The sequence below is a fragment of the Antedon bifida genome, chromosome 3, assembly GCF_963402885.1.
Source record: "Antedon bifida chromosome 3, ecAntBifi1.1, whole genome shotgun sequence".
Taxonomy (NCBI): domain Eukaryota; kingdom Metazoa; phylum Echinodermata; class Crinoidea; order Comatulida; family Antedonidae; genus Antedon; species Antedon bifida.
The window spans coordinates 5,770,009-5,781,767 of record NC_136228.1 but is presented as its reverse complement, the minus strand read 5'-3'; the positions used below and the strand labels follow the sequence as shown (position 1 = coordinate 5,781,767).

At 32.9% G+C, this 11,759-nt stretch overlaps 3 protein-coding genes across 6 annotated transcripts; 2 read left to right on the top strand and 1 right to left on the bottom strand.

The window, feature by feature from the left end:
- Positions 1–302: 302 nt before the first annotated feature.
- On the top strand, positions 303–4,570 carry LOC144837500 (sugar transporter SWEET1-like). 3 transcript variants are annotated; one of them, XM_078692648.1, is made up of 7 exons: positions 303–392; positions 758–893; positions 1,146–1,223; positions 1,608–1,731; positions 1,945–2,106; positions 2,892–3,011; positions 3,304–4,570. In XM_078692648.1, exons 2-7 carry the CDS (start codon positions 826–828, stop codon positions 3,409–3,411), a joined length of 660 nt encoding a protein of 219 aa, XP_078548774.1. In that variant the 5' UTR covers positions 303–392; positions 758–825; the 3' UTR covers positions 3,412–4,570. The 3 variants fall into 3 exon arrangements, with proteins under 3 accessions (XP_078548774.1, XP_078548772.1, XP_078548775.1); XM_078692646.1 differs by having other exon boundaries at positions 306–384; XM_078692649.1 differs by having other exon boundaries at positions 352–396.
- Positions 4,571–4,726: 156 nt separating this feature from the next.
- Positions 4,727–9,231, top strand: LOC144838855 (3-keto-steroid reductase/17-beta-hydroxysteroid dehydrogenase 7-like). Its single transcript, XM_078694361.1, has 9 exons — positions 4,727–4,855; positions 5,428–5,634; positions 5,970–6,062; positions 6,426–6,543; positions 7,130–7,242; positions 7,571–7,751; positions 7,951–8,007; positions 8,490–8,588; positions 8,967–9,231. Exons 1-9 carry the CDS (start codon positions 4,821–4,823, stop codon positions 9,051–9,053), a joined length of 990 nt encoding a protein of 329 aa, XP_078550487.1. The 5' UTR covers positions 4,727–4,820; the 3' UTR covers positions 9,054–9,231.
- A 177-nt stretch (positions 9,232–9,408) lies between these two features.
- Positions 9,409–11,694, bottom strand: LOC144838854 (torsin-1A-like). 2 transcript variants are annotated; one of them, XM_078694359.1, is made up of 2 exons: positions 11,659–11,694; positions 9,409–11,284 (listed from the first exon to the last, which is right to left on the bottom strand). In XM_078694359.1, exon 2 carries the CDS (start codon positions 11,274–11,276, stop codon positions 9,822–9,824), a length of 1,455 nt encoding a protein of 484 aa, XP_078550485.1. In that variant the 5' UTR covers positions 11,277–11,284; positions 11,659–11,694; the 3' UTR covers positions 9,409–9,821. The 2 variants fall into 2 exon arrangements, with proteins under 2 accessions (XP_078550485.1, XP_078550486.1); XM_078694360.1 differs by lacking the exon at positions 11,659–11,694 and adding an exon at positions 11,582–11,646.
- Between the last annotated feature and the right edge of the window lie 65 nt (positions 11,695–11,759).

The window sequence follows — 11,759 nt, the reverse complement described above, 5'->3', positions numbered from 1 at the left end:
ATGCGACTTTTGCTGATCAAAAATTCCCTTAAATCTGATTGTTAAAACGAAAACAACTCGCGACGGCACGGGAAACAAGGAGAGAATTACAAGGAAAAATATATACTCCACTTTTTAAGATGGTAATAGTGGGACAAAATGATCTGTATTTTTCAAGCTTCCAGAGGCCCCTTTAAGTTAGTTGAATTTACAAACGTAGTCTCGAAATCAGACGCGTTTATAAAATAATTTTCAAACTTGTACGAAGTCAAATTTGGTATGCTAGACATACCTGATTTTGTGTAACGACGAGGGCGTCCTTCATTGTATACAAAACCACGTCAACTTTCTGAATCGAGGTGCACCTTCTTTGCTTTGAATTTATTTTAATTTCCATGGTTTTATGTAATTTCGTAAGTAAACGCATTATAGATTGAATAGAGCAAATATCTTTTTATGAGCTCGGACTATTGAAAGCTTAATTGTGTTACAGGTACTCTAATTTTCGGTAAGCTAGCTAGGCCTATCCTGCTGGGCCAAAACGTCACTACACTCACTCTGGGATGGGACCGGATTCATTATTTTGCTAGATGTGGAAGGATTAATCACTCTATGGTATGCCCTGGCCTAGTTTTCTCTAGTTTTAATACTTCATGTTAGGTAATGAGAATAGTCTCTTGAAAGTAAAATCACTAACAAATGGAAAACTTTTTAAATTAATTAGTTGATATCTGTTTTTCTAATAATTGATAGACATTGTTTGTTGATTTGTTATCAGTCAGAAACCAGAGCAGACAACTAGCCTCATCAATTTAGCACTTGGACTTGAAATGAACACAAACCATAATGGATAGGGTTCACATTGTTGGTTTATCGGCAACTGTATCATCTATAGCATTTTTCCTGGCTGGAATGTAAGTCCTTTATAAATTGTTTTTTTTATCATGGTCTATACTTGCTTTAAACTTGCTAAAGCTAAATAGCTTATATAACCTTTCCTTTCTTTCTATATAACAAAACTATGAATAATGATAGACGTTTGGGGGATTCGGGTATGAACAATGTTTGTTAATAATAAAATAATTTATCCATTATTAACACAACATAAAGTTATGTGCTCACTGTGTTATCATTTATTATCCTTATTAATTTTTATTTCATTTCAGACCAACATGTTTAAAGATAAGAAGACAAGGAAGTACAAAGAATATTGAGATTTTTCCGTACATTGCTTGTAGTGTCAGGTAAAAGCAACGTTAGCTGTCCAAACTAATACGATCATTTTTTTGTGTAATTATATTCAATACTTAAGTAGCCAGTATGCAATGGAGACTTAAGTAAGAACCACTTAAGCACAGTGTACATGTGTAAATATAAAGAAACAACACATCCTGCATTATAGCTTTTCTAATTCCAACTCATATTGTGTCTCATTACCTGTCTACAACAATCTTACAAAAAGTTGTGTAAAGCTCTGTCTACACAGATCAAACTTTATGTGACAAAAAAATGTGCCCATATATGGACATGATTATGTCATATCACTACCATACTTGGGCATATCACACTTTTTTTGTCAAACTAGTTTGATAGTGTAGACAGAGCTTTACCCATTATTTTTTTTACAGCTGTATATTCTGGTTAAAATATGGTCTTCTGCAACATGACGTTTCTGTTACTAGAGTGAATATTATTGGAGTCGTATTTCAGTGGTTTTATGTGCTGGTTTTTTATCTTAATACTTTGGAAAAGGTAAGAAGCATAATGTCCTTGCTGATAGAACATTAAAAATGCATAAAAAATTGAGAAAACTGACTTGAAGTGACTGTTGTATTGACCGTCCTAATGACCAAACAGTACAATGAGCTAATGATCATATAAACTCGCATTGAAATCAATAAACATGCCATTATAAATAAAAGTCCAAACTAACTAATTAAAAACACAATTTCATTTACTTGTCAGAGCGTAGTGCACCAAAAGTTTTTCTATGCATCCTGTGTGGTGTTTCCAGTTCTTATTTATATCAAATTTATGGTGAGGGATCACTTCTCTGCCGTTAATCGGCTTGGACTGATTTGCTGCACGACCAGTGTCATCACCTACGGATCGCCATTAGCCTCTATTGTAAGTTTAATATAAACTAAACTGTATTCAGTTTTGGATTGTATGAATAATGTTTTCTATCAGAATGTTATTTATCATTTGTATGTTTTTTATTGGAATTTAAGAGGGCTCCTGAATATCAACTGGCATTAATTTGTCCAGCTGGAAGGGTTACCCTCTATAAATTTATTTATTTATTTCAACAATATTTTATGAGGGTGGTCCATCCAGCATCAGCTGATCATTAGGGACCCTCAAACAATACAAACAGTAAATACAAAAAACAATAAAAACACAAAATCAACAAAGATATAAAAAATAAATATACATATATATAAATAAAGTTGAAATGGAAAAAAAATTAAATATTTGTCATAATATTCATTTAACATTCATTTTGTCTATGTATTTGAAGTAATAAAAAACACTATCAAATGTAGGAATAAATGGAAAAACTTTTCTTGTCTTCACATGTAAGCACCATAATAGCTTGAATTGTAATGACTTTAATGACCCACCAAGCAATTAAGATAAGACCTAGTTGATTTATAAATTGATAGCATACAGGAATAATGAAAAGAAAAAAACAAAAAGGACAATCTTTTAATATATGGTACCAGGGATAGCCCGCTAAATTGCCAAAATAAGATTTACTGTACATTATGATGGGTCCCAAAGCATATTCTTAATTATCATGTTGAAGTACGACTGACAATTTAATTAATGGATTCTATAATTATGGTACAAGTAAGTAACAAAATATATAAATATGCTTTGTTGTGCTATTATTGTTTGTTTTCTTATAGAAAGAAGTAATTCGAACCAAAAGTACGGAAAGCATGGCATTCCCACTTTGCCTTGCCAACTTCCTGGTTGCAGTCCAGTGGCTTTATTATGGACATTTAGTGATGGACATTTATTTGCAGGTACTGTATACATACATATGTAAACAATGATTCTACTGCAGTAAGTTCATTCTTACTGCAATAATGTATGATTTTAGTTTATTTTGATGTTGAAGTTTATTAGACAGTCATTCAATAAACAGTGTGTATGATTACAAAAACAAAATTTGCTAAATAAATAATTGCTTAAACAGTTTAAAGAGTAAATAAAATGGAGTTACTGCAGTAAATGCAGTAGGATAATTTGCTCCTTAATCGTTTGATGTATACCTACCTTTATTAATCTAACATTAGTTTGTTTTTTTTCTTTCAGGTGCCTAATTTCTTTGGTTCCCTTTTAGGACTTTTCCAACTCATGTTTTTCGTTATATATCCCAGCAGGCAACACTACGACTTATCAACTCCTGGAACGTCTATTTAAAAATAACTTACAAAATAAAAAATAAAACCACCAAAGTAACTTAAGAAGCATTCCAGCATTTGAGATTAAACTTTGTCGTACGATTGATGATGAGGATGTGGTACTGCCATTTGATTTGTTAATAATTTAAATAATAATGATTATTATTTTGTATTGGTTGACTGCATGTGTTGTGATGCTTGGCTACCAAGGATCCTGGGTTCAAGTCCTGTCATCCTGTGGATTTTTTCTAATGACAATTTACAACTCCACTCCTAAAGACTTGTATAAGATTTTGTTTATGTAGAGCATCTTGTGAACAGGATTGCCACCTTTAAGAAGGGTAGTGAATGAATTTGCTTATGGTCATCCTTGGCAATAATTTCACTCTACACTCTACACTTGAGTTTTTGGAGAAGTGAGGTCTACCCTCACTTCTGTGAGGGTGAGTGAGTGAGGTCTACCTGTACAAATTATTTTGGATAAATATTGATCTGAACATAAAGATATTATATAATATCTCTATGATCTGAAGAATGCATGAAACCATGGCAATTGTAGCATGGTAATTTGTTTATCTCGAACAGTGGTTTTAAAGTTGTCATAAAAATTGAAATGCTAGATATGCCTAAAATGGTTCCTACAGTTAACTTTCTATTTTTCCTGTCCCTGTTAATTTTTTATACCTGTATATTTTATTGTACCTTTGTACTGTCCTTGTTTTGAGAGGCTCTCAAAACAAGGACAGTCCAGGGTAAACAAGAATTGCTTGATTAGGGTTAAATAAAAATTATTTCAAGGCAAACAGGAATAAATGAAAATGGTTTTTGAGAATACAATATATATTTTTTGGTGCTATAAATTTAAATTATTTAATACTAATAACTATAACATAATTTTTATAAAATCATAATTTAAAGAAATAATACAAATTATATGAATTTATTGGACATTACTTTTTATTTGAAAAAGGACATTTTAACCATATTCTTAAAGCTGGACTATGCTTTTAATTTTTTTACTTAATAAAATAATAATAAAGAGATACAGATTTTTATTATTTAGTAAATGAAAGCTATTTTATTTCCTATAATAATATCCTTTATTTTTTATTTGTTTAAGGACAGTTTGTAATATTATAATTATTATAAAATATGTACAGTATTTTATGACATTTCCATCAAATAAATTTGTTTAATAACAAAAATACTTTGTCCTGAATTTTGTGCAATTACTGTATAAACATCGTAAAAACAGATGGTGACTGTTTTTGTCATCAGTTAAGAACTTGCTTGTCATTTGGATATTACGCCCTCTATAATTATATGAGAATAAAGTAAACATTAAAAATAATTTGATGTTCAACTTTTGATCGGTCACATTTTTATCAATGTCAATTTGTCAGAACATTATCTAAATATGCTAATACAATGCAGAAGGTCGTGCTAATAACTGGAGCAAATTCGTAAGTAAAAACGGTTTATTTCAACTGTGTGCATGCATGTAATTATAGATAAAAACTTCTAGGCCCATGGGCTAGCCCAACCAAGCATGGATTATGATTTGTTTGGCATGCTATACATCTGATTTGAGGCCAAGTAATGCATGTTCGCTAGGTACCGGTTAATGTGTTTTTTCTTATCCGTGAAAATTTGATGTGGTGTTTTCAGACAGGATAATAGGCATTGTCATGCCTCCTCCACACCCCCAACCCCAATCCATCCCCCTCCCCTCAACACCCCACCGAGATCATGATAAGTTGCATCACATCAAGGCCAAACGAACCCACTGTACTAGACTGTATGCACACATGGCATGGTGTGATTGCAATGGTACGATTATTTCTTATCAGTTTTCTATTGTGTAAATATTTAATACACGCTACAATGCAATGCCTTTCCGACAAATCATGCTAATGGTATATAATGTATATTTACAAATAGAATAAGTGCATTTTTCTTTAAATTTTAACGCAAATTGAAAGATTATAGGATAAAATGATTACTAACATTTATAAATTATTGTTTACTTTTGCAGTGGGGTTGGTTTTAGTGTGGCTGATCGTTTGCTAGAAATTGAGCCATCTTTAACGATATGTCTAGCCTGTAGAAACCTTGCAAGGGCACAAGTGGCTAGAAGTGAATTAATAGCCAAACATGGCAGCAAGTGTACAATTGATGTCCAATCAGTGGACACAAGTGACCTGAAATCTGTCTACAAAGCTGCTGAGGAAATTAAACAAAGGTACTGGTTTATATGTATCACAATCACAAGACAATCCCTTGAAAACCATCTTTCCCTTGAGAATCTGCCCATCCCAATTCCCCCCTCCATAAACTCCTAACCTCATTCAAGGTTTTGAACACCATTTTTGCTAAAAGTGCCCTTTCCAAGCTATTAGTAATATAGTAATTAAAGTGATGATACATTCCTCATGACAATTGTTCACCCTTTTGTAGAAAAAAAAAAAATCCCGTCCCCACCTATACTTATCCTCCTTTTTGTGCCTTGTCCGTAGACAACGTTGACGGTGATTACTGTAGTAAATTTTAAATAATATTTTATTTATTATATTTCAGATATAAATGTTTGAATTACCTGTATCTGAATGCTGGCATCATGCCAGTGTCCACTATCAACTGGAAGGGCTTTCTAAAAGGACTTTTTTCAGTGTAAGCTTTTCATTTCTGAAAAAAAAAACTAATAAATTGAATTACATCGTAAAACCAAGTCAACAGGATGCTGAGCTCCGGAGATCAATAGGTTAATCTGTCACCATATAGAACATGTACATACTGTAGTACAGTACTGTTGGTATGTGTCGCAGCCAGACAAAAGATCAAAGGACTGTTACGAGTTCCTATCTTGGCAAGGCGAGCTCAGTGTCCTGTTGTTAGATTGCGGTGGTAAAACTGATATATAATTCCATATAATTTATATAACACAATGACAGTAAAATTAAGATACTTTTCATGGATGTATACAATGCACAAATAAATATTGGAATACCTTTTTTTTTTACACAATATCTTTAGGAGACGAGTGATTGAAATGTTTAGCACTGGTGAAGGATTACTTAGTGTGGAAGACCACAGCACAGATGATGGTCTGAAAGCAATCTTTACAACTAACATATTTGGACATTTTGTATTGGTAAGCTACAAGTCTATACTGTAGGCCCTATGCAAATAGGTGGGTACTTTGATCTGTAAGAATAGGGTGTCCTGTCAGTGGAGGATCAAGGATTTTGAAATAGGGGGGGAGGGGGAGGACAGGGCACAGGGCCTAAAAATGGGGAAATGAATGGCTGACCTTAATTGGATGTTCTATCCTTTGCATTACATTTTACAAAATTTAGGGGCCTTTAGATCCGCCCCTGCCTCGTTTTAACTTTTGATAAATGTAATTATTTGTAGTAGATACAGTATACTGTATCCCAACCACACACTTTGACTGAAAACACACAAATGCCTACAAAAGTACTAGAATTTGATTTGAGTTTCTTAGATGCTGAAATAAATCACAGTTTTTTTTTATTTTAATATGGTGGCTATGACTTAAAGTTTGTCTCTAAACTTATGTTGGCCTCCTTCTGCACACTTTTTTTTTACTAGTTTAATTTTGTTCTTTCATTGTAAATGTTATGTGTGTGTACAGAGAAACAATAAAAACAAACAGTTGAGATGAGAATATCAGATAGAATGACAAGATAGTAAAATTTTGTTATTTTTTGACGTAGGTGCTTGCCTTAAAGGATTTGTTAGTCAACTCTAAGACGCACATCATTTGGACGTCTTCCAGTAACGCACGCAGGTCACATTTTAACATTAATGATGTTCAACATGAACAAGGGTATTTATTTACTTTATGTGAACACTATAAAATATTATGTGACAAAAAATGTGATATGTGCCCATTATAGATATGATGATGTCATATCACTACTATATTTGAGTATATCACTACCATATTTGGGCACATCACATTTTTTTTTGTCAAACTAGTTTGATAGTGTAGTGTTTTTGCATTACATGTATTGAGGAGGTGTAGTAAGCTTTTGTGAAAATAAGTCATTTTATTTCCAAATTTGTTAGTAATGTATTTAGTAAAAGTACACAATATTTATTTAGATGATTTGAACATAATGCTAATATGACAAAAATGTATTTTTTGTTTTTAGTTCCGAACCATACAGTTCATCTAAGTATGCAATAGACTTACTAAGCCTAGCCATCAACAATGAATGGAATAGCCATGGAGTGTACAGCCACATTACTTGCCCTGGTCTCTCCATCACAAACATTACAAATTCTATTTTACCAAAATGGTTATGGCGTGCTATCACTCCTGTTATGTGTTCGGTAAGCTCTCACAAAACCTCAGATTTTCGCAAAACATTTATGGAATGAATATGGCCATTTAAAAGTCATTTGTTAAAACTGATGAGTTCTGATTTATTACATTTCACCATTAAACAATATCCAGACTCATAATAATTATGAAATTATTTAGATAAAAAAAAACAAATATGAAGCTGAACTGTTTTTCATTATCTTGCAGATGAGACTGTTTGTACCTAGAATTACATTGAGTCCTTACAACAGTGCTGAGGCGTTGGTAGGTTTCATGAATATTGGCTTACAAAAATATTAATGTTAGGGCTGTTAATGATGTACGACGCGACCCCTTGCCATGCCACCATGTAATATATTTTAATTTATTTTGATATAGTATTTATATGCATTTTTAATGTTTATACAAATTATATCTAAAATGTTTTTTATCCAATCAGTGCAATAGGAGACTTACTAGATAGTGATTAAGTTCGCTTTGTAGGAATCTTGTTTCTGCCTGGTTTTTGTGTGATGTTCTTGTTCTTTGTCCATGTTTTTTTATATTGTATTTTTATGGAGACAAAATAAATGAAATGAAACCCCACCTTCCAAGGGATTCTTGCTCTTGCGACCGCACCACTTTCAAGTCTCCCTTCTATAAAAAAATAAAAAAGTGCAGTGGATATTTATGAGAAAGACTTTTTCTTGCTTATTTAAATAAAAAGTCTGTGTGATTTTTATTGTAAGATGTGTTCATCTTTGTAGGTGTGGTTGTTTCAACAAGACCCAGCTGCTGTGGCTCAAGATAGGAAGTATATTAGCCATTGTAATGTTTTAGGAAAGAGATACACACATGCAGAGATGGTACGTATAGTACTATGTACTATAGGCTATATGGGGGTGAGGAGGGGGACAGAGAGCTGGGGACGGAGGTGGGTAGGAGGACAGAGAGGTGGGGAGGGGTGCAGAGAGCTTGGGGAGGGTATGGTGGATAGCTGGGGAGGGGACAGAGGGCTGGGGTAAGTACTTTCTGTAGTGCTTGCATAATATTCTATGCAAGAGCTATACAGTATAACATCCCAAGCACTGAAATAAAAATAGAAACATTATCCGGATTATCTAATAATAAATTAGAAGGCCTTGTTTAACAATATATACCACTGAAAATTGTCTAGAATGGGGAAATGTGTCAGGAAATCACAACATTTTACATTTGTTTTTCTATTTTTTTCTTCTGTTTAGATTGATTTTGATGTGGATGAGGCAAACGAGTTGTATGAAAAATTAGCTGGCTTAGAACAAGTATTTAGAAACCGCTTTAAAAGCTAATCATTGAGAAAATGATCGTAGAATTGTAAGGGAAAAATATGTTATTATTTTTTTTTGCGCGGTAGGATTCGTATTCAATCATGCGATATATTATGATTTAGTTAATCAATCAGAATTTTAAAATTATGAACATTGGACAACTGTATAGATTAAGATTAAATAACTGATGAGTATAGTGTGACCCTTATTCTATTTTGAGTGGGAGGGGGGGGGGGTGGTTGTATACCAGTCATTAGGGTACTAATAGATAGTATTAGTACACTGTATCAATGACCCCTTATTATATTATTATTATTCTAACATTTATGTGCAATTAAAGATAGACAAGATAATTTTCAATCAAAGAAAAAACACATTTTAATTTGTTACAAAATAATCTTTTATTTCTCCAACTTACATCAAAATGCAGATAAAAATATAATGCAATGAAATTTATAGTGTGATTAAATGTTTTATTGAAAAAGAAATCTATAATAGCAAGTAATCTTGTTTTTAATGAAAATAAACAGATGAATAAATTGTACAATTGTGTTTCATGATTTATCGTATCCGAGCCAACAGGAGTCATTTTGACAATTCAGTTTTGATGAATGCAATCAACTCCCCCAACAACAATTTCTGTTTGCAATTTCCAATTCAATGATTTGGGATCTTTTGTACATTAAGATAATTCTAGTTTTAGAAGAATTTCTGATTTCAGAGAGTACCGTTTAGTTTGTGAAAAAGCAAGTGAACTTCATAAACTTTTTAAAAACAAACAAAAAAACTTTATATATGCAAAATGGCCTTCTCAGCAACCTGTTTACATCCGGATATTGAATAAGCAATTCCATTCTCATAATGAAAAGTAATTTCTGCGGTAATCTTTTCAACTATTTCATCCGTAATCTTATCATTCGGCAAGTGCTGTTGCAAGACGCTATATGCACACAACTTAACATGTTCTTGTTTTAACGGAAAGAATGCTAAAATTTTACTTGATTCGGGGAAATTAAAACTTTTATCAAGATTTTCAAAATCTGTGATGACATCATCAGGATCTCCTTTATCTTTCGATGATTGTAATTCTTTCCTTATAATTTTAGTAGTGTGTAAATAGCAGATTTCGTCCGTACAGTCTCGTCGTAAAATGTGTTCTTTTCCCATCATGCTAGTTAGTATAAGTATAGTAGATTTAACAACGCTTGAATCGGATAATGATTTCTGTATTTTTTGTAACAAATAATCAACAAGTTGAGGAGTAAGAATGTCCGCGTTATCAACTATAAAAAACTCAAGAGGGCATCTTGGACTAGTTTCCTGAATGAACCAATCAATAATATCACGATTGATCTGGTCTCCTCTGCCTGTGATATGAAGACTTGTAATAAAGCTATGAACGCAAGGACTGTCTAACCCTTTCGTAAACAGATGGTTGGCGGCAGCTTCTGCTAGGAACGTCTTACCAACGCCCGGTCCACCATGAAACGACAACACAAGAGGGCGTTCATGTTTCTCACCAGTTAACTCATCTTTCAACGCTTCCTGAATAAATTTAATTGTATATTTTTGATGGAAGAAATTCTGCTTTAAGTATTTTTTAAACCCTGTAATGTTTATCCGTACTTCATTGTGGTCGTAGGGTGGGACACTATCGGTAAATAACATGGATAAGAATAACAATGCTAGAATGATGAAAAACACAAAACCTATTACGTAACATTTGTCTGCATGTTTTGTACTGGACGGCGTCTCTTTTATTTTATCATGATAGTATTCAACATTGTTTTCGTTTTTGGCTGATTTTTTAATCTTGCCAGAGAAAGTAGCCGACCGCCTCATGGAAGGCTTCTTGGGTTTACTCGTTGAATAATGATTAGGCGTTAGTGATCTTGAACGAGGTGTATCTTTTGATTGTTTACTCATTTTAGGTGACGTATCGTCAATCCGGTATGTTTTATCTGTCTTTGTTTTCGTAGCAGGAGAACGCCAAGTGCTGAATTGATCTCCTGATGAAGCAGCCAACGTTTCTTCACCTGGTTTGCGGTTTCGCAGAAGACCTTTGCCGATCCCGGATTGACTTGTATTCGGAATCAATGATATTTCTGTTAGTTGCTGGTTTCTGATTTGTACGCGGCCTTTACTGGTCGTAATATCAAAGCAGTTGCTATGATAAATCTCGACAGATTGAACAGGTGGTGGAGTGTTCTTCCGTTTTGAATTGTATCCCATCAAAGACATCATCAGTTAATCTGTTTATAAAATATACAATATAAAATAATTTATGAATAATTATTGTTTATATGCCAAAGCCAAGCAAATTGGCAGTGATATTGGATTTCCACCGCAGAATTGCAGTACTCCATTGTATATAACATGCTATAGTGCAGTTATTTTAACAGCATGTGACCCACAATCGTCCAATAAAATAAGAATCTACTGTCATGTTATGACTGCGAATTGTTACTAATAATCAATTCAATTTCAACAAATAAAATAATATCGAATGCAATGAATATAAAGATTCTATATCTAAACAATGGCCAAACCTATAGTGTATCTCATATAGCTACAATAGTTGCAATTATATACATGCAGATTGCTACAAAACTGAAAATGTACTTACCAAAAAAACAGTAAACTGAGTCTATCCTTTTACACAAGAGTACAAAAAAAACAATCAAGCTTAACATTTGACCTTTAAACTTTGACACGATTCGAATGTTT